Genomic DNA, 27,429 nt, shown 5'->3' on the forward strand with positions numbered 1-27,429 from the left:
CATCAACCACCAAGGTGGGACACGCAGTCGGCAAGCCTTCCAGGAAGTCCGGCGGATTCTGCTGTGGGTGGAAGCCACAGCATCCACCATATCCGCAGTTCACATCCCGGGCGTAGAAAACTGGGAAGCAGACTTTCTCAGTCGCCAGGTCATGGACGCAGGGGAATGGTCCCTTCACCCGGACGTGTTTCAGGAGATCTGTTGCCGCTGGGGGATGCCGGACGTTGACCTAATGGCGTCACGGCACAACAACAAGGTCCCAACATTCATGGCTCGATCTCAAGATCACAGAGCTCTGGCGGCAGACGCCTTAGTTCAGGATTGGTCGCAGTTTCGGCTTCCTTATGTGTTTCCTCCTCTGGCACTGTTGCCCAGAGTGTTACGCAAGATCAGGGCCGACTGCCGCCGCGTCATCCTCGTCGCTCCAGACTGGCCGAGGAGGTCGTGGTACCTGGATCTGTGGCATCTCACGGTCGGCCAACCGTGGGCACTGCCAGACCGACCAGATTTGCTGTCTCAAGGGCCGTTTTTCCATCTGAATTCTGCGGCCCTCAACCTGACTGTGTGGCCATTGAGTCCTGGATCCTAGCGTCTTCAGGATTATCTCAACAGGTCATTGCCACTATGAGACAGGCTAGGAAACCTACGTCCGCCAAGATCTACATTTCTCGAACGGCGCCCCTGCGCCGCTCGGATGCACTCTTTGTCCTTGTCGCTGGTCAGCGTAAAGGGACACAAGCTTCCAAGTCAACCCTGGCTCGGTGGATCAAGGAACCAATTCTCGAAGCTTACCGTTCCTCGGGGCTTCCGGTTCCCTCAGGACTGAAGGCCCATTCTACCAGGGCCGTGGGAGCGTCCTGGGCCTTGCGACACCAGGCTACGGCTCAGCAGGTGTGTCAGGCAGCTACCTGGTCGAGCCTGCACACTTTCACGAAGCACTATCAGGTGCATACCTATGCTTCGGCAGATGCCAGCCTAGGTAGGCGAGTCCTTCAGGCGGCAGTTGCCCACCTGTAGGACGGAGCCGTTACGGCTCTATTATGAGGTATTATTTACCCACCCAGGGACTGCTTTTGGACGTCCCAATTGTCTGGGTCTCCCAATAAGCAGCGACCAAGAAGAAGGGAATTTTGTTTACTTACCGTAAATTCCTTTTCTTCTAGCTCCAATTGGGAGACCCAGCATCCGCCCCTGTTTTTGTATAACACATGTTGTTCATGTTAAATGGTTTCAGTTCTCCGATATTCCTTCGGATTGAATTTACTTTAAACCAGTTTATAATTTTTTCCTCCTTCGGGCTTTTGCACCAAAACTGATGAGCCCGTAGCAGTACGGGGGGTGTATAGGCTGAAGTGGAGGGGCTTTACACTTTTAGGCTATGTGCGCACTTACCGGATTTTTCGCGGATTTTGCCGCGGATTTGCTGCATGTTTCGCTGCAGAAAATGTTGATAACATCTCTGCAGTGAATCACCAGCAAAGCCTATGGAGAAAAAAAATCCTGTGCGCACTGGGCGGAATTTGACAGCTGCGTGTTTTGCTGCGGAAATCCCGCAGCAAAAACAAGTGCATGTCACTTCTTTTCCGCACATCGCTGCGGGATTTCCCTCCATTGACTCAATGTTAATCATGAAATCCCGCAGGGAATAACGCAGGCAGCAAATTCTGTGCGGTTCACTGCGTTTTCCTGCGTTATTCCCTGCGGTATTTCGCGGTTTACCTCCGGTAATGTGCATCACTTGCTTGCGGTTTTGCAGGGAAGTGATGTCATTACAGGAACAGGAAGTCGTGCAGAGTAAACACACACACATCACAGACACAGAACACATCACAGACACAGATCACATAGACACAGACACATAGAACACACATAGAAAGAAAACGGAAATATAGAAAAAAAAGAACGTGGGCTCCGCTGCATATTCACCTTCCAGCCGAGGTAAGCACACAGCGGCGGCCCGGTATTCTCAGGCTGGGGAGGGAGAGGGGCAGGGATAATGTCCCCCGCCTCACTCCCCCTCCGGCAGCCGAGAATATCAGCCGCAGCTGCCCCGGCACTGTCGCATGCAATATGCGGCACTGCCGGCGTGTCCTCGGCTCTTCTTGCCACCGTGTAGCAGTGGTGACAAGGTAATACAAGGGGTTAATGATGGTGGGGGACCACCGCCATTAACCCCAGGCTTGATCATGGCAGCGTCTATGTGACAGCTGACATGATCAACCCGTAAGTAAAGTGAATAAAACACACACACAGAAAAATCCTTTATTTTAAATAAAACAAACAAGCCTCGTTCACCATTTTATTAACCCCTCCCGCACCAAAGCTCCGGCGTAATCCAGGTCCGACGTCCAGCGCTGCTTCCATCCAGCCGCGACTGTCAGACACAGGCTGAATGAAAGCAGCAGACTGCAGAGGTAATTACCGGTCATTTCCCACGGCCGGTAATGTGAACTCACTGCCGACCGTGGGAAATGCAGCGATCTGTCATCTATCTCTCTATCTATCTATCCCTCTGTCTGTCTATCTATCCCTCTATCTATTCTTCTGTCTATCTACTCTCAGAATTAAATGACTTTTTTTTTTTTTTTTTTTTTTTTCTTCAATGTGCTTTATTGCATTGAATGCAATAAAGCACATCCCAACCCGCACGCGGCAAAACCGCGGCAATACCGCGAATAATACCGCGGTAAAACCGCAGCAAACCGCGGCAAACCGCATGCGGTTTTCGGGTGCGGTTTCCCGCGGTTTTTTACCGCGGGTGCGGTAATCTTTGAGGGCATGCGGAATTTTCTCAAGAAAATTCCACTTCCCAGTGCGCACAGAGCCTTAGTGTAATACTTTGTGTGGCCTCCGGAGGCATAAGCTATACACCCCAATTGTCTGGGTCTCCCAATTGGAGCTAGAAGAAAAGGAATTTACGGTAAGTAAACAAAATTCCCTTCTTTTTACTGATGTTTTGGACCTGATGGACAAATGTCCTGTCAATCCTTTATTAACTCCTTTAGAGCCAGAAATGCGATGCCTAATTAGAGTTTACAGTTAGTATCAGATATATTAGTGATTTTGCAGTACCGTGGTGTATAATTCATTCTGTAAGATTGCGGTATATTATGGTGTACAGATGTATTTAAATGTGCAAGAGGTACTGCTCATATATTAGAGGGGGCACTTCCAGTTTGCAGCTCTACATCCCTGACTGTGGGCTATGCCATATCCCAGTGTATAGGCATACAGTCACACACAGAGGCTTCCATTGTGACAAAAGGACACTATCACAGTTTTGAAGTAGCTTGATCTCAGAATATTGACTTATACTTGGCCCAACACAACACACATGTTTGCCCCGATCGGGTGAATAGAACGCTATGGATATGTTTTGCTTATACGCCTGGAGCTTTTTCCAGTTTATACTCCAAACATGAAAGTGGTGATAACAAAATCTGATGCACTTGTGCTGAGGATTCACCTCCAGATCTTTGCTCCATGGCAGGAGTGAGACCTGCCGAGTAGCCCCTTATGGTATACATAGTTCATCCTATAAAAAAAGAATGGGCTATTCACTTTATAAATGGTACTTGGTAGTAAAACCGGACACTGCCCCCAATTAGCACGTGTTTTGGGGTTTTTTTTGTTTTTTTTTCTTTTCCCCTCCCTTCCTGTAATGTGCTGGTGTAAATTAAACCACCCTAGAGGTGACATAGGAGACTAACGTAAAAAAGTTGGTCAGCGCAGAAACCGAAGACTTTATAAGTTATAAGGTTTAAAATGGTTTTCAAAATGTTAATACAAGGATGTGTTGAGACCCTCCTAGGACATCTATTATATTTAATAGACTAACTGGGTGGTCTATTAGATGCTCCTCTAGTACACTTTGGCTTGTTGGCAATGTGGTCCCTTGAGTTCTCACTGCATTCACAAGAAAGTAGTCATGGACTGGGTCATATGACCACTTGTGGCCATCCAGCTAATAGGGAAGCACTAAGTACTGTAGATTGTTGACCATAGTGATTCTGGCTGGATTAAAAAAAGCGTAGTTCTGGAAATAACTGCAGACTGTTGGCTGATTACATTCATTGCATGTGTGTGCGTTATGGTCTTAAATTTTTTTTTTTCTTTTCTCTTCAGGGCGGATTTTCAGACAAAGCATACAACTATCCAGCAGGACTAGGAAAAGCGCTCTATAGAGAGCAGTTCGACTTCAACGCAGAGCCGCCTTGGCAGCCTAGCTGATGATAGGAGGTTCCATCTCCTAACTTGTCCATGTAAGTGACCACCTGTCCTCTATGGGTCTGTCCCATTGAGCAGCGTCCTAATAAAGATAACCTTTAATTTCTTTATTTTTTTTGGACTATAAAATGCACCACAGTATTTAGACAGCAGAAAATAGAAAAAAATCCTGTTAATACTTCCCTGGTCTGAAGTGGAGCTGTCATGATCACTAATTCTAATGCACTAGAGTTGAATCAGGAGGTAAAAGATCTATTGTTGGTCTCTAGCATTGTGTAGTACACACAGCTCTGCTACATATGCCCATGTAGACACATGCACACACTGAACTCAGACCTTTTAGGTCATGTGATTAGGCACATGACCCCAAAGGTCCTTGAATTAATTGGCTGGTAGGTCCTTCAGCTCATGCACCTGCTGTTCAGGTGCTGCCAGCTTCATATACACTGATCTATGCAGAGCAGGAGGGGATCAGTTCTGTTATTGGGATGTGGGTTTCTCCATCACAGGAAGCAGTCTCCAGACTAGAAGACACACATACTTTTTAGCAAGTGGTCTTCTTCTTAAAGCACCACTCTAGCAGGTTTTATTTTCAGCACTAGAGTGGTGTTTCAGTCCCCTGTCATATACTCACCTTATAATGCTTCACATTTTACCCACGCCGCTCCAGTTCCATGAAACAATGGAGCAGCCAGCAGGTCACAAATCTCAAGAGTGATGTTGGAAACAGATGAAGATGCTGAAGGATGAGTATAAGACTGGGGGCATGGGACTTGGATTTAAAGCACCACTCAAGCAGTGATCAAACAAAAACTGAGTGGTACTTTAAACAAATGCGTATTATAGTCTGAAAAATACGGTGTATGCTGGTGCCAGACAATGCACAGAATTGGAATAATCCACTTTGAATTCCATTTCGGGCACATTCCTTTATGATACAACACGGTCTCTGCATTGTTTAAGTGACTCCATGGTAAATCATACATCTATTTACGTTCTCTCTAAAAATAAAGCCCTGATTAGGTCTCACTGCTATTTTTATTCAGTAGGTCATTTTCTCCGTTTGAGTCCATAGTGTCTTTAGACAGTCATTGTTAGGCGTTATGCAGACTAGTCACAATACAGACAGCGATTGTTAACAGCGTGCTTGTCTTAATTGCTGATGTGTCCGGCACACTGCACATGCCATTGGGAATAAGGAAAGCTGTGGCAAGTTAAAATAGAACACCCTGGGTGTGCCCATCGACCATTGTGTAGGGGCGACGTGCAGACTTGCTGGTTTTTGTATGATAGAATCTAGTGAACATTTTTTTTTGTTTGCTAGTTACTGGTATGCAAGAAATATTTCATTGTGTTGGCTACTTTTTTAGAAACCCTGCTAATTCTTAGACTTGGACCTTTTAGAATACAAGATCTTGTGCCCAGTGTACTAAAGTAGAAGCTGCTATAATGGCTATACATGGACAAGTCCGTGGAGCCTCTGTTAGGAGTCTCGACACAGAAACTAGCCAGATTTCCCTCCGGGGAGGACCCAGCCAATGAGTGGCTCTTTTTAGGAAACCACCATATATTTTTTTTTTACTTTGCCATGTTGGACAAACCCTATTAACTTGGGGTTTCTCTGATTTTATTCAGGTGTCTGATTTTCGCCAAGAATAGTACTATAGACTATGCTGATTTTTCTGTCCCTCACAAAACTTGTGACTCAAATACTAAGAGCTAAAAGGCAAAAGAACTAAGAGTTGAAAGTAAATGCATGCACATAAAAATGTAGTTTGCACTTATTTCTTTGCACTATGTATCACAAAATGCCTGTGTATACAATTATTCTGTGACACAACCTAATCCATGGTTTTGTTTTTTCTCTTTAGTTTGTTGCATATATTTCGGACCCAAAAAGACTGGTAGACCCCTTTTTTAACGTTTCTTGGTTTATGATTGTCGGCTTTGCGGAATACGGCTGAGATGAAAGGATTTAACGAAGATGCAAATTACTCTGTTGGCCTACTGGATGATGCAGCGACTCCTACAGATGTCGTTAATAACTATATCTACGAGCATACCCTGGTAGGTTTACACAATCTGTGTCCCTTTTTGATCCATCCCTTAGAACTGAGACGTTGACTGACTGCTTTCAGGTATGTGCCTTGTAAGCACGTCGCGTTCATACCTTAAGGCATCATCAACAACTTTCCTAAAAGCGTTGTGGAGAGAATTGCAATGAAATTCAAAGTGCAAGTCTTGACAGGAACTTGTGAAGTTACTTAACATTTTGCATTAAGTGATGGCGACCTCTGTTCTGTACTAAAAAAATATTTTCATCTTTTTATTTTTTTTTTTTTATTTAACAGTGTAATGGTTTCTGCAATACAGAATGAGGTGTATTTGTTTTATCCAACAGACAGGAAAAAATGCTTTCTTTGTTGCGGACCTGGGGAAAATTGTCAAGAAGCACATTGAATGGCAAAATACCATGGGGCACATCAAGCCATTTTACACAGTCAAGTGTAATTCCTCCCCAGCTGTTTTGGAGATATTATCGGCCCTTGGGATTGGATTTATATGTGCCAATAAAGTGAGTAAATTCTGCTTTCTCGGTTTTCTGAAGGCAATGCCTAACTGGCTCTCGATACTTTGCTTAAGGCAGACGTTTTTCACTGAAATGTAAAACGCGCATATGTCCCTCCGTGTGCCGTGATCGATGCTCCTTGATTGCACATGGAGATAAACTCACCTACCCCAGCTCATGCTGCCCGTGGTGCTGAAGTCTCCAGCTCGTCAGCATCCGGCCGCTGTGTCTCACCTCTGCAGCTACTTCCGGGTCCGCTCTGGCTGCATTCATGAATATGCGTGCCATGATGAGCCGGCCATGAAGCTGCAGAGGCTGCACAGAGAGTCAATGGAGCTGGGTGAGTTAAAAATGTTTGTTTTCAATGTTAGTTTTTTTTTTCTGGTACGTGTTTCACAGATCACATCATAGTGTGGTCCGTGGGAAAGCAGTGATGCCAGAAAAAACAGACTTGTCTCCGTGTGGCAGTCATGGACACACATGTACACTGCACGGAGACATTGTCAGTAAGAAATCACTGATGTGTGCGCACACATTAATTATGATGGGTCTGCGTATGTCCGTGATTCTGGTATGTATATAAAAAAACATGCGCACCAGAATCATTGACGTCTGAAACAAACCTAAAGAATAATCTTTAATTTTTTTTTTAAACATTTTTGTAGCTGCTCAAAGTTATTCTAAAATATCAGTGCAATCCTTTACTAAAGTATTTATTAATCACCTTAGGGCGTGGTGAATTACAGCATTATGCAGTTGGGGTAATGACAGCTGTTGAAATGTCTGAATAGTAAGCGTATGTGTGCACGCTGCAGAAAACTTGTTCACAAACAAAACTGCACCTTGTGGCAGAAAAGCACCCAAAAAACGCACAAAGAATTGACATGCTGCAGTTATATTGTGCACCAAAAACTGCAAGAAAAAAAAGCAATGTGCGCACAGCACTTCTGAATTCTCATAGACTTTGCTGTGAGAAGGAAAGACATGTAGTTTTGGGCAACAATCCACCAAAAAAACGCAGCGTGTGCACACAGCCTAAGGCTATGTGCACACGCTGCGTTTTTTTGACGCTGCGTTTTTGTGCGTTTTTGGCCGCTAAAAACGCACAAAAACGCACCTGCGTCGAAAAAACGCGGCAAAAAACGCACGCGTTTTGCCGCGATTTGGTGCGTTTTTTTGCTGCGTTTTGCTGCGTTTTTGCTCACTGCGTCCTTATGCGTTTTTTATCAGTGAACAAAAAAAAAAGGTCTGATGTCATTTCCTTCTTCAATGTGTTCTTCATTCTCCACTAGTGTATGCAGAAGAGCAGACAGCTGCAGAACTACAAGGCTCAGCATCCTCGATCCAATAGTGTATGCAGGACAGCAGACAGCAGCTGTCGAACTACAAGGCTCAGCATCCTCCATCCAATAGTGTATGCAGGAGAGCAGACAGCAGCTGTCGAACTACAAGGCTCAGCATCCTCCTTCCAGGACTGTATGCAGGATTTCTTTGCCCCCCAAAAAAAAAAAATGACGTGGGCTTCGCCATATTTTTGTATGCTAGCCGGGTACAGCAGGCAGGTACGGGCTGCCCCCAACCCCCAGCTGCCTATTTGTACCCGGCTGGGAACCAAAAATATAGGGAAGCCCTTTTTTTTTAAATTATTTCATGAATTTCATGAAATAATTTTAAAAAAAAAATGACGTGAGCTTCACCCCATTTTTGAGTCCAGCCGGGTACAACTAGGCAGCTGGGGATTGGACTCCACAGTGCAGGGTGCCCATGCTTTCTGGGCACCCCCGCTGTGAATTGCAGTCCCGCAGCCACCCCAGAAAATGGCGCTTTCATAGATGCGCCATCTTCTGGCGCTGTATCCAACTCTTCCGGCTGCCCTGATGCCGGGTGGCTAGCCAGGTAATAATGGAGTTAGGGCTAGCTGTATATTATCAGCTAGCCCTAAGCCCGAAATTCATGGTGTCACGCCAATATTAGACATGGCCACCATGAATTTCTAGTAAAGATAAAAAAAAAACACAACACAGAAAAATATTTTTATTTGAAATAAAACACAACACAATTAGTGACTCCATCTTTATTGAAATAAACCCCCCTCCGCAGTAATCCTGGGTCAGGGTCCCGCGCCGTCCAATCAGGATCCAATATCATCTGATCGGTTTGCTGGAAAGCATACCGATCAGATGATCTGTCAGGTTCAAGGATGTGAATCCCATCATACATCAGCTGATTGTATAAAAGCCGATTATACAATCAGCAGATGCATCAGTAGAAAAAAAAAAAAAATAATACTCACTTATGTGCTGAATTACCGGCAGCTCCCGGAGCGATGGGGCGGGAGTCTGATCCTGTCCGATCGCTGCAGCAGCTGCCGGTAATCAGGGATGAAGTCTCCTGACGCATCCGCTGATACCGGCCGGGCGCCCGCGTCAGCCCGAGACTCGATCAGCTGATGCGTCAGGTGACTGCATCAGGGGATCCATCGCCAGGTCCTGCAAGCAAGGTCCTGCCCCGGGGAGACTGCATACAGCCGGAGCGGGGGTGGCGATACCGTGACAGGAGCTGGGAGCGGGCATGGCACCGCGAGGCTGCAGACAGGTGAGTATAACTTTTTTTTTTTTTATTCTACTGTTAACTTTTGTTTTCGCAGCCGCTTCCACCTCCTGCCTGTACATGGCGCCGCACGGCAGCATACATGCACAGGACGGGAGGTGGACGCGGCGGTGACGGTACCGTGAGGATTCATGCTTCTGTCTATACTGACAGAAGGAATCCTCTTCCTGTACACGTCACTTTACTACCCACCTCCTGCGCTTATAGCTGCGTTTTTGGTCTTAGAAACGCACCAAAACGCAGCTATTTGCGTTTCTCATTGCGTCTTTCAACATCCCATTGAACTCAATGGATGAAAAGCGCAGTGAAAAACGCGGGAATAATTGACATGCTGCGTTTTTGTGGTCACCACAAAAACGCAGCTGAAAAAAAACGCTGTGTGGGGACAGCAAAAATGAAAACTCATAGACTTTGCTGGGGAAGCAAAGTCATGCAGTTTTGAGGCCAAAAACGCACCCGAAAAACGCGCAAAAACGCCGAGAAAAACGCACCGTGTGCACATAGCCTAAAGGTTCAAGATCTTGCATTTGTTAATGAAAGCTTCAGATAGTGATGTACTGATTTATTGTGAGATTGCTGAATTGTATCCTTTCTTTCCAGCATGAAATGACAATGGTCTACGACTTGGGCATCTCTATGGAAAATGTGATTTATAGTAATCCATGCAAACAAATTGCTCAAATCAAACATGCAGCCAAGCTGGGAGTAAATATAATGACTTGTGACAATGAAGCAGAATTAAAGAAAATTGCACGCAACCATCCCAATGCCAAGTAAGTATTCAACCTGGTGTGGTGCCTTCATTAGAGCGGCGCATTCATACGTGATTTCTTAGACTGGCAGATGTCATGGGATGTAAAATCCAGTCTTAGTCAGGACTGTTTATCTGCAGGTTTATATGTGCACTATGTCCTGTGAGCTCTGAGCATCTTGCAGAATCCACCAGCAGACCAGTGCTTGGCGGCCAATATTGCACTGCCTTTACAGTTAGGTTTTGCCCACAGGACAATGTACCCGTGGATTTTGCCGTGGGAAACGCGTGGATTTATCTGGATTTTCTAGATAAATCCCCAGGTTCTAGGAATTACAGACACTCCCCGTGTTACCCTATGGGATTTGGGGGGTGCTCGATTAATGGGGTGGTATGTGTGGCTGCGGAAATTGCTGCGAATGTCCCGCAGCCGCACGTAACTGCATGTCAATTATTCATGCGGAATTCTCGATCCTGCACTATGGAGATGAGGGCGGGAATTCCGCATGAAATCGGCACTCTTTCTGCAGGGCTTACCGCAACAACTCCGCAGAAATACCGCAGCAATGGATAGCTGTGGATTCCGGGGAGCAGCTGCGGTAAACCTCCAGACAGACCTGCGGCAAAATCCACGGGTACGTTGTCCAGTGGGCACATAGCCTAACAATAGCCTTTCTTTGTCGCTCCATTGGGAGACCCAGACAATTGGGGTGTATAGCTTCTGCCTCCGGAGGCCACACAAAGTATTACACTTAAAAGTGTAAACCCCCTCCCCTCTGCCTATACACCCCCCCCCGTGCATCACGGGCTCCTCAGTTTTTATGCTTTGTGTTGAAGGAGGCACACATGCACGCAAGCTCCACAATTTAGTCAGCAGCAGCTGCTGACTATATCGGATGGAAGAAAAGAGGGCCCATAACAAAGCCCCCGGCATGCTCCCTTCTCACCCCACTCTGGTCGGCGGTGCTGTTAAGGTTGAGGTACCCATTGCGGGTACAAAGGCTGGAGCCACATGCTGTTTTCCTTCCCCATCCCTTAGGGGCTCTGGGTGAAGTGGGATCCTAACCGGTCACCAGGCACTGGGACCGTGCTCCCTCCGCAGCCCCTGAGGGAATCTGCTGGACAGGAGACCGGGTATCGTCAGGGACAGGCCCTGCTCCTCTGAGGTACTCTGTGTCCCCTTGGGGACGGCGCATAGAGCGCCTGTCTAATGGACGCTGCAGCAGCTGCTGGGTGTGTTTGTGCGCCGGGACTACCGCGCTGACCGCGCTTGTTTGCCGGCCGCGCTTTTAACTTTAGTCCCCGGCTTTTGCGGCCTAGTACCGCATATTCCCGCCCCCGGGCCTGCCAGTCAGGGGAAGGGCGGGACGCTGCACTGGACGTCAGCGCTGAGGGCTGGAGCATACTTAGTATCCTCCTCCCCCCTCACTGAGCACCGTGGGGCACCAGATTCCCGCACTTTCTAAGGCACGCCCACGGCTCCCTCCTCTCAGAACGCTGGCAGCCATTCCTATCAGTTCTTCTGACGCTGGAGAACTTCAGAGACGAGCTCCACAGCTCTGGGAGGCCCAGGCAGGGAATCTGGTGGTCACACAACCGCTGAGGGCGGTCGGTAAGCCGCACCTGTTACTAGGTGCTGGCCCCCCTGGGTGCCGAAGTGTATATTTATATGCTTATATTGTATACATTTACTCTGTACGGCCGCACTATTGCTTTGGCTATATACCCTCTCTGATTGCTCTAAGAGGAGACAACAGCATGTCGTCCGCAAAAAGCAAGGGTGCCAAGGCACAGGCTTACTTTGCAACCTGTACCTCATGTGCGGCTATGCTACCTGCAGGTTCCACCTACCCTCATTGTGTGCAATGCTCGGCCCCTGTGACACTCACTTAGCCGGAACCTCTGCCACTGGTGGGACCCTCTGCCCAGGTGGAACCACCTGCTGCCACTGTCCAGGTGACAGGGTCAGAGTTTGCAGTATTCGCTGACAAACTTTCTGAGTCTATGGATAAATGGTCTGCTAAGATACTAGAAGCTTTGCAGTCCAGACCTGTAACATAGGCCCCGGGCACTGTTGAATCAGTTCCCTCAGACCCCCCTCGGTCGGCGCAGCAAAGTGCTCCTGGGGCGACTCATAGGTCCCACGGTGAAGACTCCGACACGGACCGCAGTCCCAGACCGGCTAAGCGGGCTCGCCGGCAACTTCCCTCGACTTCATCACACTGTTCAGAGTCTCAGCATGAGGACTCTCTGGAGGATGAAGCGGAGGTGGCAGATCAGGGCTCTGATTCTGACGCCGCTCTCAACCTTGATACACCTGAAGGGGACGCCATAGTAAACGACCTTATAGCGTCCATCAATCAGGTGTTGGATCTTTCTCCTCCAACTCCTCAGATTGAGGAGTCAGCTTCTCAGCAGGAGAAATTCCATTTTAGGTTTCCCAAACGTACACGGAGTGCGTTTCTTGATCACTCCGACTTCAGAGATACAGTCCAGAAACACCGAGCTTTTCCAGATAAGCGCTTTACTAAGCGCCTTAATGACACACGTTATCCCTTCCCCCCTGACGTAGTCAAGGGTTGGGCTCAGTGTCCCAAGGTGGATCCTCCAATCTCTAGACTGGCGGCTAGATCCATAGTTGCAGTGGCAGACGGTGCATCACTCAAAGACGATCTCCTTGTCAAGGCCCCCTCTCGGGTGGCATGCCAACACAGCCTGAACATTGCTCTGGAGACTCTCCAGAGATTCGGGTGGATCATCAATTTCCCAAAGTCAAAATTGACACCGACCCAATCGCTGACATATCTCGGGATGGAGTTCCATACTCTCTCAGCGATAGTGAAACTTCCGCTGGACAAACAGCGTTCACTACGGACAGGGGTGCAATCTCTCCTTCGAGCCCAGTCGCACCCCTTGAGGCGCCTCATGCACTTCCTAGGGAAGATGGTGGCAGCAATGGAGGCAGTTCCATTTGCGCAGTTTCATCTGCGTCCACTTCAATGGGACATTCTCCGCAAATGGGACAGGAAGTCGACGTCCCTCGACAGGAACGTCTCCCTTTCTCGGGCAGCCAAGGCCTCCCTTCAGTGGTGGCTTCTTCCCACTTCTTTGTCGAAGGGGAAATCATTCCTGCCCCCATCCTGGGCTGTGGTCACGACGGACGCGAGTCTGTCAGGGTGGGGAGCGGTCTTCCTCCACCACAGGGCTCAGGGTACCTGGACTCAGCCAGAGTCCTCCCTTCAGATCAATGTTCTGGAGATAAGGGCAGTGTATCTAGCCCTAAAGGCGTTCCAGCAGTGGCTGGAAGGCAGGCAGATCTGAATTCAGTCGGACAACGCCACGGCGGTGGCATACATCAACCACCAAGGCGGCACACGCAGTCGGCAAGCCTTCCAGGAAGTTCGGCGGATTCTGCTGTGGGTGGAAGCCACAGCCTCCACCATCTCCGCAGTTCACATCCCGGGCGTAGAAAACTGGGAAGCAGACTTTCTCAGTCGCCAGGGCATGGACGCAGGTGAATGGTCTCTTCACCCGGACGTGTTTCAAGAGATCTGTTGCCGCTGGGGGAAGCCGGACGTCGACCTAATGGCGTCCCGGCACAACAACAAGGTCCCGGCATTCATGGCACGGTCTCAAGATCACAGAGCTCTGGCGGCAGACGCATTAGTTCAGGATTGGTCGCAGTTTCGACTGCCTTATGTATTTCCTCCTCTGGCACTACTGCCCAGAGTGTTACGCAAGATCAGGTCCGACTGCCGCCGCGCCATCCTCATCGCCCCAGACTGGCCGAGGAGGTCGTGGTACCCGGATCTGTGGCATCTCACGGTGGGTCAACCGTGGGCACTACCAGACCGTCCAGACTTACTGTCTCAAGGGCCATTTTTCCATCTGAATTCTGCGGCCCTCAACCTGACTGTGTGGCCATTGAGTCCTGGATCCTAGCGTCTTCAGGGTTATCTCAAGAGGTCATTGCCACTATGAGACAGGCCAGGAAACCAACGTCCGCCAAGATCTATTACAGGACGTGGAGGATCTTCTTATCCTGGTGCTCTGATCAGGGTTTTACTCCCTGGCCATTTGCCTTGCCCACTTTTCTGTCCTTCCTTCAATCCGGAATGGAAAAGGGTTTGTCTCTCGGCTCTCTTAAGGGACAAGTCTCGGCGCTCTGTGTTTTTTCAAAAGCGTCTAGCCAGGCTTCCGCAGGTACGCACGTTCCTGCAGGGGGTTTGCCACATAGTCCCTCCTTACAAGCGTCCGCTAGAACCCTGGGATCTGAACAGGGTGCTAACGGCTCTTCAGAAACCACCTTTCGAGCCAATGAGAGATTTCTCTTTCACGCCTTTCGCAGAAGGTGGTCTTCCTAGTGGCAGTCACATCACTTCGGAGAGTGTCTGAGCTAGCTGCACTGTCATGCAAAGCCCACCTTCCTGGTGTTTCACCAGGACAAGGTGGTTCTGCGTCCGATTCCGGAATTTCTCCCTAAGGTGGTATCCCCTTTTCATCTCAATCAGGATATCTCCTTACCTTCTTTTTGCCCTCATCCAGTTCACCAATGTGAAAAGGATTTGCATTTGTTAGATCTTGTGAGAGCACTTAGACTCTACATTTCTCGTACGGCGCCCCTGCGCCGCTCGGATGCGCTCTTTGTCCTTGTCGCTGGCCAGCGTAAAGGGTCGCAGGCTTCCAAGTCAACCTTGGCTCAGTGGATCAAGGAACCAATTCTTGAAGCCTACCGTTCTTCTGGGCTTCCGGTTCCTTCAGGGCTGAAAGCCCATTCTACCAGAGCCGTGGGTGCATCCTGGGCATTGCGGCACCAGGCTACGGCTCAGCAGGTGTGTCAGGCGGCTACCTGGTCGAGTCTGCACACTTTCACGAAACACTATCAGGTGCATACCTACGCTTCGGCAGATGCCAGCCTAGGTAGGCGAGTCCTTCAGGCGGCGGTTACCCACCTGTAGGAAGGGGCCGTTTTACGGCTCTATTACCGAGGTATTCTTTTACCCACCCAGGGACTGCTTTTGGACGTCCCAATTGTCTGGGTCTCCCAATGGAGCGACAAAGGAGAAGGGAATTTTGTTTACTTACCGTAATTTCCTTTTCTTCTAGCTCCTATTGGGAGACCCAGCACCCGCCCCTGTTCCCTTCGGGCTGTTGTTCTTTTGTGTACACATGTTGTTCATGTTGAATTGTTCTGGGTTCATGGTTTTCAGTTTTCCGAACATCCTTCGGATTGAATTTACCTTAGACCAATTTATAAGTTTCCTCCTTCCTGCTTTTGCACCAAAACTGAGGAGCCCGTGATGCACGGGGGGGTGTATAGGCAGAGGGGAGGGGTTTACACTTTTAAGTGTAATACTTTGTGTGGCCTCCGGAGGCAGAAGCTATACACCCCAATTGTCTGGGTCTCCCAATAGGAGCTAGAAGAAAAGGAATTTACGGTAAGTAAACAAAATTCCCTTCTTTACCATCAACGTCCATAATCACATATGTTAACCTAATATTAGATCATAGGCTAAATTGACCAACTTTGAGGGGATGGTGAGAATATTTTACAAAACAGTATAACTGCACAATTGGTAAAATACAGGTACAGCCACAAAGCTGTCACCGTATATGAATTACTGTAAGAAAGCAAGTAGAGAACCCACTAGGTCACAATACCGGAGAAGAATAAAATTAGTCTGATGTATGTACGGGTGGTAGAACTGCACTGTGGAAAAATGTTGAGACTGAATAGTTTGGCATTGCAGCTGAGGAGAGTCTTGGTCTCGAAATTCCAAATCGCTGGACAATTAGTTTTCTGCTTAAAACATAAGATGTAATGAGTTTACTTTCTGCTTGTAATATCAGTAAATTATTTTATTAACTGTCCTCTTTGGGTGGATTTTGTGAGCTGCCTTGCAGTGGGTTTTGCAGTTTAGTATGTGAATACTGTCCTTTAAGTCTTGGCCAGTGAGCTTGAGTATTTTTCAGACTCATCTCCTAGGACAATCATTGGGACTTTATTTTGTTTTGTTTTGTTTTTTTATTTACAGCAACTACCCATGATTAGGTACTGAAATATGGTTTGCTGTAATTCCATGTGTCCCACTCACAGCTCCCAGTCTTGGGCCCTAATTGCTAGTTTTCTCTCTATACAGGAATATTTCTCACTAAGTTCTTGACTCTTCCAAGGATGACGCTCGAGCTGTGGCACGCTTGTCAACATACTACAAAACATCATGTGCTGATGTAAACCAACTGTGCCCCAATCATCTTCCCCTTCTCTTAGGCTCTTACTTCATGTTGCAACAGAAGGCGTGAGTGGTGGCGAAGAGATGAACATGGTGTTTGGCAGCACGCTGAAGAACTGCAGGCACCTCCTGGAATGTGCTAAGGAAAACAGTGTTCAAGTGGTTGGTGTAAAGTAAGTTCACTTAGACATGGGACGATCTCTGGCCGGAGGCGTTAGTTACTAACATCCCTTTCCAGTTTCCTTGTGACTGATAATGGGCATGAATGGATCTGTCCTGAGGCCTTGTTTGGGGGTTTCAGCTTTACAAGTTCCCATAGTTCCACATGGCATAAATTTGTGCTTGTTGACCTTAGCTTTTAAACACCCATTACTACATGACATTGTTTTATGCCGCCATTACATGTATTTTTATTTTACTCGCTTATATAGCGCTATTAATTCCACAGCGCTTTGCAGATGTGATCATGCATGTAGGGAATGTTTTGGTTTTTTTTCCAATCACTTTACACATCTGTATGCTCTATCTGATAGACCTCTATGTATGTAATTGCTTTGGATCAGTGGTGGTTTATCGTCATAGATTAACTTTCTGCTAACAATGAATTTCTACAGTGTAAATGTTTGGTGTCCTTTTAGTTTAATTAGTTACGGTTTCATTCCATATGTTGAACCTCGTGTCTTACTTCATCAGGTTCCATGTTTCCAGCTCTTCCCGAGATCCACAAGCATATCGTCATGCTTTATCTGATGCCCGCTGTGTGTGCGACATGGGAGTAAGTGTTTTATTACTTTAAATTCACTTTTATTTTAGTGTAATCTGTGTAAGACACAGCCACTTGCCATTCCAGACCAGATACATTTTTGGGAATTTTTCGTATGTGCTTTTAGGAGCTGTAAAACAATAGAATAATATTTATTCATTTATATAGCGCTATTAATTCCACAGCGCTTTACATACGTCAGGTACACTGTCCCCATTGGGGCTCACAATCTAAAGTCCCTATGTGTACAGTACAGGCCAAATGTTTGGACACACCTTCTCATTCAAAGAGTTTTCATGACTCTAAAAATTGTAGATTCACATTAAAGGCATCAAAACTATGAATTAACACATGTGGAATGAAATACTTTAAAAAAAAAAAAAAAAAGTGACACTGAAAATGTCTTATATTCTAGGTTCTTTAGTAGCCACCTTTTGCTTTGATTACTGCTTTGCACCCTCTTAGCATTCTCTTGATGAGCTTCAAGAGGTAGTCACCGGAAATAGTTTTCAAACAGTCTTGAAGGCGTTCCCAGAGATGCTTAGCACTTGTTGGCCCTTTTGCCTTCACTCTGCGGTCCAGCTCACCCCAAACCATCTCAATGGGATTCAGGTCTGGTGACTGTGGAGACCAGGTCATCTGGCGTAGCACCCCATCACTCTCCTTCTTAGTCAAATAGCCCTTACACAGCCTGGAGGTGTGTTTGGGGTCATTGTCCTGTTGAAAAATAAATGATCCAACTAAACGCAAACCGGATGGAATAGCACGCCGCTGCAAGATGCTGTGGTAGCCATGCTGGTTCAGTATGCCTTCAATTTTGAATAAATCCCCAACAGTGTCACCAGCAAAGCACCCCCACACCATCACACCTCCTCCTCCATGCTTCATGGTGGGAACCAGCCATGTAGAGTCCATCCGTTCACCTTTCTACAAAGACACGGTGGTTGGATCCAAAGATCTCAAATTTGGACTCATCAGACCAAAGCACAGTTTTCCACTGGTCTAATGTCCATTCCTTGTGTTCTTCAGCCCAAACGAGTCTCTTCTGCTTGTTGCCTGTCCGTAGCAGTGGTTTACCAGCAGCTATTTTACCATGAAGGCCTGCTGCACAAAGTCTCCTCTTAATTGTTCTAGACGTGAGGTTTGTCCAAACTTTTGGTCTGTACTGTATGTCATTTGGAGTGTGGGAGGAAACCCACGGGGAGAATGTACAAGCTCCTTGCAGATGGTGTCCTTGGTGGGATTTGAACCCAGGCCCCAGCGCTACAAGGCTGCAGTGCTAACTGCTGAGCCACCGTGCCACCCAACAAAAAATCTAGTTGCTTTTGCATTATATTTTTGGGGTACACATTTTTTGAGTGAGGTTTTTTCCAGCTTCTCCTGTCAAGTGTAAAAATTGGGATGTACATGGCTAACAAAGTACTGTTTTGTGGTTTTGTTTTTTTTTTTTGGGGTTCAATGAATGACCCATAGATTTGCATCAATGAGTTTGATCTTTGCCTTAGATCAATATTAAACTTGAAAATGGACAGGTCAATCTCACCATTGACTAGAATATGTAAAAGTTCTAGCCGTGAAAGAATACTGAAAACGTGTACATGAAAAACTAATCTTAATAAAGCCCTATCACCACTGAAAATGCCACAGTGTAAGGACACAATCTCTTTAACACAATGTTTAGTGTAAAGATTTTTAGGAGGAACTGAAAGAACTGTAAATCGGAGGTGTCATCCTAAACATACGATATATAACACTTAAGCTCTTTTTTTTTTTTCCCTTTTTGTAGGAAGAGCTTGGTTTTAAGATGAGTATACTGGATATTGGTGGAGGATTTTCAGGGGATGAATTTCAGCTACAGGAGGTGAGCTGTGATGCTGGATGTGATTACACTTCTGCCAGATTTACCCTTGGTGTAAGCTGTGGACTGAGCCTGAGCTGCTTGTCTTGTAGGTTTCTCGGGCGGTCAGCCCTGTGCTAGACGCATATTTTCCTGAGGAATCTGGAATTGGAGTCATAGCAGAGCCTGGAAGCTATTACGTGTCATCTGCATTTACTCTCGCAGTGAATATCATGGCAAAAAAAGTAGTTGAACATGATCAACATTTTCCTGGAGGTAATATTATTAGTTTACTTCTAGTGCACAATTTGATATACTAGGTGTAATAAACCAAGTCTTCTCTGTCTTGACGGTTGAGACTTGTATGGGGGATGGTCCTCTGTCTCGTACACATGGGTCACCAAATAGTGGTGGAGAGGAATGCTAAACGCAAATATTATGAAGGTTTTTATCTTAACAATTCACTTGATCTTATATTAATCCATTTTTCTCCATCATGATTCATGATCTTCCCTTTTCCATTTCAGGAAAGCAAACAAGTAACGGACCAACTTTTATTTATTGCATGAATGATGGAGTTTATGGTTCTTTTGCAAGTAAACTATCTGAAAGCTTAAACACTGCCCCCAGAGTGCATAAGGTGAGCAGCCGCGTCTTTCCTCCTAATCCAGATGTCGGACATTCATTCTATCGCTAATAACCTGTCATTGTTTTCAGATGTGCAAGGAAGACGAGCCTTTGTTTGCCAGCAGCCTCTTGGGCCCATCTTATGATGAACTTGACATAATTGTGGATCACTGTCTTCTGCCTGAACTGAATGTCGGAGACTGGATTGTGTTTGAGAACATGGGATCTGGTACAATGAATGAACAGTCGGTGTTTTCAGATGTTGAACGGCCGTCCCTGTACAACTTCATGTCATTCAGTGACTGGTAAGATTGTGGCATTATTAGGTGTCAAAGGGGAACTTATCGGGCAAAGAAAGCAAGCTCTTAAAGTTGCCCATTTTTTTATTTTTTTTTACATTTTAGTTGTACAGAACGATTCGGGGGCATACCATTTGTGACCACTCTCGCAACAAGCTTAGCCAGAGGGAGTGGTACCTAGTGCTGCCCAACAGATGGGCAGAAATTCACCAGTCTACAACAAACCGCGTTGAGTTTGCATCTTTAGCGGACTCAATCAAACAAGCTATATGTGCCAGGAATCTGGAGCAGTTTGCACAAAAATGTCTTGACTTGCCACCAGGTTTAGGGCTTGGTCTAACTTTCCAAAACTAGGGTGCCAATTTCTGGCACAAAGTTGGCTAACTTCTTTTTATACAGTCTACAGATGTGGGCGACATCAGCTCACCACCTTTTCTGGTCTTTTTATTCATCCAAAAATCCACAATCTGCACTGTGTGGTGCATTGAGTCAACGAGGACCATACAGAATGTAGCTAATTGTCAAATTACCATTTTGCCACTCTACCGTAAAAGTCCAGACACTTTTTGATATTGAATGCCAGTGTATGGATGTGTCGGACTTATCAAACTACATGAATCCTGGATAAATATGGCACTAGGGCTGATCGAATACACCAAAATCCGGAACTGGCGGATCCCTGCTGGATTAAACAAAACATCCGGATCCGCTCTGGATTCTGGTGCCCATATAAGTATGGGGACAGAATCCGGAGATTAAGGCTATGTGCCCACAGGAGCTTGCGTCTGCGGATTTTGCTGCGGATTTATCTGGATTTTCCAGATAAATCCGCAGGTTTCAGCAAGTACAGACACTCCCCATGTTATTCTATGGGACATGGGGAGTGTCTGTGTCCACGCTGCGGTATGTGCGGCTGCGGATGTCCCACAGCCGCACATAACTGCATGTCAATTATTCCTGCGGATTTACCTGCGGAAATCTGCCTTGGTCCCATACTTACCTGCCTTGATAGTAGACACCCGGGTCACTTGCCCTCGCTGCAGAGGACTGCAGTGGAGCTAGGAGCAGGAAGCAGCTGGTGGGCGGGGCCTGCACGAGCTCCGGTCATGTGACAGCTGGAGCTAGTTCAGGCAAAGTTGTGCTGCGGTTTTCTGGGAGCTCCTGCGGAATGTGCTGCAGATATAACTGCAGGACACTTCCCCGTGGGCACATAGCCTAAAAACGTTTGTGGAGGGGATAGAAGCGCGCGGTGTACTCGCCAGAGGCGCGGTCATGGCGGCACACTCCTTCCGGGTCATGCTTTTTTTTTTTTTTTTTCCAGAGCAGACAATTCAATATTCATTGTTTTGCCCACCAGCGTGTATAATTGTTTGCAGCTGGACGCGCCCCAATCCTGAGTGGCAGGCAGTGTGCCAGCTGACTGTATCCAATCACAGGCGTCAGGACGGCTGGTGGGCGGGGAAAGCAGTGTAAGTGTCTGCGGGTCAGTATCGTGAGCGTGTATGTAGACAAACACATGCACATTCCTGTCAGAAGTGTGCGGCTGTGCCAGTGATGCGCTGTCATTCTTACAAGTCTGACATGACATTAGCCGCCACAGCCTGCGTTCTGAGCATGAGCGTGCGTGTACCTAAAAACGCATGCACGCTCCTGTCAGAAGTTTGTGGCTGTTGGTGATGCGGCTTTTTTTTTTTTTTTATTTAAATAAATTGAAAAAAACCGACGTGCGGTCCCCCCTGATTTTCATCCCCAGCTATGATAATGGGTGCTGGTAGTCTCAGCCTGCAGCCGCATGGATCCGGACTTTTACAGGACAATATAGTCTATTTACATGTAACGTTTGGTTTTTGGGTTATACAGTGTCTGCACATGCCATTTTCTCTCAAACCCTTCTCGCCTTGCCACCTTTGTTACAGAATCTATTTTCTATTCTTCAAAAAGCCTTGGTTTTCATAACCGAACATCACACATTTATTAACATGGGAAACACTTATCCAAGTTGTATCTGTAAACTGCAAATGTTCAAGGTGATTTCTATTGATAACGTGACAGATGCCTAGCCTCTGGTCCAGTTCTGTCCTGACACATGGACTCCACTATTAAAGGAGGTTCAAACAATCATATAATCATATTTTTTCCCCTGCAGCAGTGAATAACGTTGTTTCCTATCTTTATAGAATTGCAATATAGCTGTAAAAAAAAAAGCGTGCTGTGGCTCGGTATTGCATGTATTTTGTTTACCCGTAAAAACTAGTGTATGAAGATTTCTATATTGTTTACACAGATTTGGTCACTGAAAAACTCATCCGCACTGAATAAGAGTGCTGTGTCTTGGTTTTTTTATCCTATACTAAAAGGACTCAGACCGAAAATAGTCATTTGAAAGATCCCCGACTGATATTTTCTCTGGTAGATTCACCAATGTTTCCCTGGCCTCCAATGTCACCAAATGTAGTACCCTGCAATGTATAATGCTGGCAAACGTGCACTGAATCAGTCCTCTGCCGTGTCACCAATGGAAATTACCTTGAACATTTGTAACATACAGAACCTTTTTTTGTTTGCTTGGTTATGAATACGGAGGTTTGCATTTTGCCCCATTTTTTTTTTAATCTCCCTGTATAGATACTGTATGTGATCACCTTATAGAATACAGAGTACTATTTATATTGAATTTTGCTAGGTTACCTTGTATTCACCAGTCACAATTTGTTAGTGATGTCACATTAATGGAACGCTATCTGGTTTGCTCCTAGGTATGAAATCCAAGATGCTGGGATAACATCAGACACCTTGCTGAGGAGCCTGTGTGTGCCTTGTTTTCAGTACGGCGATGACAACTTCTCCACAGCAACTTAGTAGTAGACGGACTAGAAATCTACAGGTACAAGTCTTCAGCTGCCGGGTCAACATTCCAGACTGGAAAAAGACGCGTCGCGAATTAACCTCAATTCAAAACTTGAAGTTCAATAACATGAAAAAAATGGGACCAGGCAAAAGCAGCTAAATTATGACACTGGGGCAAGCGTTAGTTATGTCTTCATATACATGTGCCAGCTTTCTCCATCCCCTGCACAGTCTAAATAAAATATGCAACAAAATGGATGACTTAGTTGAGATGGAAACCATGACCTTGGGTTCCTTGTAAGTTTACATAAGTACACAGTTTTTATACTAAGGATTCCTGTTAGTCTTGTAAATTTATTGTCTCCTCCAGTGAAACCTGTCGGTGAAAGACCAGTGTGTGACATAGACCATGTCTAGTGTGTGTAGAATGTGTAAATTTGTGCTTTGACCATTAGTTTAATAAATGTAAATCACATCGTATTTTTTTCATTTTTTTTTCTTTTTTTTCTTTCAACCTGACCGTAACATGATCGCAATAAACTTTTGTGTAGAACTCACGGCTTTGTTTCTGGATAATTGTGAGCGATCATCTCACAAGTGATGGCCCCGCTGGTGTTTGCTGTATAGACTTTTTTTTTTTTTTTTTTTTGTATGTATTGTTGCATATTAGAGGGTTATACAGGATTAGGAAAACATGGCTTTTTCTTTTCTCGCAAAAGTAGTGCTACCCATGTGCAAAGTTTGTATGTGGTATTACAGCTCAGCCCTGTTACTAAACACAGCACACTATAACACACGATCTGTGGTTTGGAAGAAAGCGGTTTCTAATCCTGTAGAATACTTTACACAATGTACATACAAAGGGGTAAAGTATTTACTAAACTAAAATACTGAACCTAAACTTCACAATTCTGTATGCTTCAGCACAGACGTTTCCCTGCATTTTCTGTTTGCTCTGTGCAGAGCTTCTCTGTTGGTATTCTGGGTCAAGAATGTGTCCCATAAGTAACTTAAGAAAAATGCTGCACTTTAACTATACTCCAGCAGTCCCACTGATGACTGGAATGGAGAGATACACATGCTCAGTCTCCATTCAGAGAATAATTAATAATTTTATTCATTTATATAGCGCTATTAATTCCACAGCGCTTTACATACTTTGGCAACACTGTCCCCATTGGGGCTCACACTGGAGTCCCTATCTGTATGTCTTTGGAGTGTGGGAGGAAACTGGAGTACCCGGAAGAAATCCACGCAAACACGGGGAGAACATACAAACTCCTTGCAGATAGTGTCCTTGGTGGGATTTGAACCCAGGACCCCAGCGCTGCAAAACTGCAGTGCTAACCACTGAGCCACCGAGAGAAGGCTCCATTATGCAGCTAGCTATCACTGGTGCTAGCTGTGCAGCCTCTCTGTTGCAAGCCCTGGAACTTATCTGCATTGTTGTGCTAGGGGGTCACAAGGATATTAAGGGATTTTTATTTCTATTTTGTTTTGCTTACTAAGGGTACTTCTCACATAGCGAGATCGCTGCTGAGTCACTGTTTTTGTGACGCAGCAGTGACCTCATTAGCGATCTCGCTGTGTGTGACACTGAGCAGCGATCTGGCACCTGCTGTGAAATCGCTGCTCGTTTCACACAGTGCTGGTTCATTTTTTGGACGCTGCTCTCCTGCTGTGAAGCACACATCGCTGTGTTTGACAGCGAGAGAGCAACAATCTGAATTGTGCAGGGAGCCGGGTCTGGCAGCCTACGGTAAGCTGTAACCAAGGTAAATATCGGGTAACCAAGCGAAGTGCTTTGCTTGGTTACCCGATATTTACCTTGGTTACTAGCGGCCGCCGCTCTCAGGCTGCCCCAGTGCCGGCTCCCCTGCACTTCTAGCCAGAGTACACATCGGGTAAATAAGCAAAGCTGTTTGCTTATTAACCCGATGTGTATTCTGGTTAGAAGTGCAGGGAGTCATCTCTAAGCGGTGTGCGCTGGTAACCAAGGTAAATATTGGGTAACAAAGTGCTTGGTTACCCGATATTTACCTTAGTTACCAAGCACAGCATTGCTTCCATGTGTCGCTGGGGGCTGGTCACTGGTCGATGGTGAGATCTGCCTGTTTTCACAGCTCACCAGCAACCATGTAATGACGCAGCAACAATCCTCACCAGGTCAGATCGCTGGTGGGATCGCTGGAGTGTCGCTAAAGTGTGACTGTACCTTTTTAGGGTATGTCCAAACATGTCTCTTGGTAGGAAAAACTATGCATAAAAGTGCATTTGTGGAAAACATTATTCACTAGTGTGTGAGGCATAACTCTGGTTTAAGGGCATAAATATTTCAACATTTTTGCAACTTTCCTATTTTCTTCACAAACGCAAAAACTATTGTTCTATCACTAACATGAAGTACAATATGTGATGAAAGAAAGAAAAATCTCAGAAGCATCGGGATCCGTTGAAATGTTAGAGTTCATACTTCGAAGAGACACTGGTCAGAATTGGAAAAATTGGCCTGGTCAGGAAGGTGAAAACGGGCTGGTGGTGAAGGGGTAAAAAACAAGTCTTCATGAAAGAATAAACATGGATGTGACGGACACAAAGTATTGTATTTTTTGTCAGCATTTCTAATGAGTACTCAATTAACCCCTTCAGCCCCTGGGCACTTTCCGTTTTTGCGTTTTTGTTTTTTGCTCCCCTTCTTTCGTGAGGCGTAACATTTTTATTTTCTTTGTCGCTCCATTGGGAGACCCAGACAATTGGGTGTATAGCTATTGCCTCTGGAGGCCACACAAAGTATTACACTTAAAAGTGTAAGGCCCCTCCCCTTCTGGCTATACACCCCCAGTGGGATCACTGGCTCACCAGTTTTGTGCTTTGTGCGAAGGAGGCAACACATCCACGCATAGCTCCACTTTTTAGTCAGCAGCAGCTGCTGACTATGTCGGATGGAAGAAAAGAGGACACATATAGTGTCCCCAGCATGCTCCCTTCTCACCCCACTGTATGTCGGAGGTGTTTGTAAGGTTGAGGTACCCATTGCGGGTACGGCGGCAGGAGCCCACATGCTGATTCCTTCCCCATCCCTTTTTACAGGGCTCTGGGTGAAGTGGGATTTACCGGTCTCCAGGCACTGAGACCGTGCTCCATCTACAGCCCCTGGAGAAGATGCTGGATGGAGCGGAGTACATCAGGGACATGGCCCTGCTTCCTCAAGGTACTCTGTGTCCCCGTGCATTTGGCGCTCACACCGCAGCATGCTGGGTGTTGTAGTGCGCCGGGGGACATCAGCGCTGCGGCGCCTGTGCCATGGCCTCATTCAGCTTTGCTGAAGCAGGCTCACTTATGGGAATTGGTCGCGCCGGCCGCTGGGACTGCGGCGCGGCTGGCACTTGTAGTGCGCCGGGGACTTCAGCGCGGCCTGCGCTTTTACGGCGGCCGCGCTGATAACTAGAGTCCCCGGCTTTTGCGGCCTGCTTCCGTTCGTTCCCGCCCCCAGACCTGCCAGTCAGGAGAGGGGCGGGACGCTGGCCACTTCCAGGAATCGGTCGCGCCGGCCGCTGGCAGCGGCGCGGCTGGCACTTGTGGTGCGCCGGGGACTTCAGCGCGGCCCGCGCTTTTACGGCGGCCGCGCTGATAACTAGAGTCCCCGGCTTTTGCGGCCTGCTTCCGTTCGTTCCCGCCCCCAGACCTGCCAGTCAGGAGAGGGGCGGGACGCTGGCCACTTCTATGAATCGGTCGCGCCGGCCGCTGGAACTGCGGCGCGGCTGACACTTGTGGTGCGCCGGGGACTTCAGCGCGGCCCGCGCTTTTACGGCGGCCGCGCTGTTAACTCGAGTCCCCGGCTTCTGGGCCTAGTCTCCCTTCGTTACCGCCCACAGCCCTGACAGTCAGGGTAGGGGCGTGACGCTGCATAGAGCAGAGCTGAGAGCTGGAGTATGTTTTGCATACTCCACCCCTCTCACTGTGTGCACTGTGAATCCGGATTCCCGCACTTTCTCAGGCACGCCCACGGCTTCCTTCTCTACAAGGACACCGGCAGCCATTAGTGTCAGTTTCTGTACGATACAGAGACAAGTGTGGAAGACCCTGGCATTCTGATAGTCACACAATCGCTGTAACAGGCGTTAAGCAGCACCTGTGGTGCTAACCCCACTAGTGCAGAAGTGCACTTATAGAGATGCTTGTACTATATACATTGCACTGTTTGGTCGCACGTTGTATATACCCTCCTGGATTATGCGGAGGAGTTATCAGCATATTCTCTGTGTAAAACAAAGGTGCAGAACCACATGTTTTTCTATACAGCTGGTACAGCATGTACGGCTATACGGCCGGCAGGTACATAGACTCCCATTGTATGCACTAATGGCCAGGGGATGAGGACGGTGTCTGCAGTATTTACTGACAGTTTTTCTGAGACTATGGCTATGATACTAGAAGCCTAGCAGTCCGGACATGTCTCTCACAATATGGGCACTGTTGAATCATTGATCCATGGCCCCCCTCAGTGTGAATAACTAACAGCTCCGGGAATGTCACACGCATCCCAGAGTCACGGCTCTGCACGGACGTCAGTCCCAGACAGCCTAAGTGGGCTCGCTATGAGCGGCCTCGGTTTCATCAGGGTCCTAACAGAAGGACTCGCTGTGTAATGAGGCGGAAGTAGCGG

At 46.9% G+C, this 27,429-nt stretch overlaps 1 protein-coding gene across 1 annotated transcript in view; it reads left to right on the forward strand.

The window, feature by feature from the left end:
* Positions 1-23,320, forward strand: part of AZIN1 (antizyme inhibitor 1) — a 45,953-nt gene extending 22,633 nt beyond the window's left edge. The window contains exons 2-12 of the mRNA XM_075353029.1: positions 4,126-4,262; positions 6,099-6,294; positions 6,629-6,802; positions 10,007-10,179; positions 16,429-16,563; positions 17,084-17,165; positions 18,940-19,014; positions 19,104-19,266; positions 19,518-19,630; positions 19,708-19,922; positions 22,673-23,320. Of these exons, the coding sequence (XP_075209144.1) occupies positions 6,193-6,294; positions 6,629-6,802; positions 10,007-10,179; positions 16,429-16,563; positions 17,084-17,165; positions 18,940-19,014; positions 19,104-19,266; positions 19,518-19,630; positions 19,708-19,922; positions 22,673-22,775 (1,335 nt within the window). The 5' untranslated portion in view covers positions 4,126-4,262; positions 6,099-6,192 and the 3' untranslated portion in view covers positions 22,776-23,320. The remainder of the gene's footprint in view (positions 1-4,125; positions 4,263-6,098; positions 6,295-6,628; positions 6,803-10,006; positions 10,180-16,428; positions 16,564-17,083; positions 17,166-18,939; positions 19,015-19,103; positions 19,267-19,517; positions 19,631-19,707; positions 19,923-22,672) is intronic.
* Positions 23,321-27,429: the final 4,109 nt, after the last annotated feature.

Source organism: Anomaloglossus baeobatrachus, chromosome 6, assembly GCF_048569485.1.
Source record: "Anomaloglossus baeobatrachus isolate aAnoBae1 chromosome 6, aAnoBae1.hap1, whole genome shotgun sequence".
In the NCBI taxonomy this organism is placed as follows: domain Eukaryota; kingdom Metazoa; phylum Chordata; class Amphibia; order Anura; family Aromobatidae; genus Anomaloglossus; species Anomaloglossus baeobatrachus.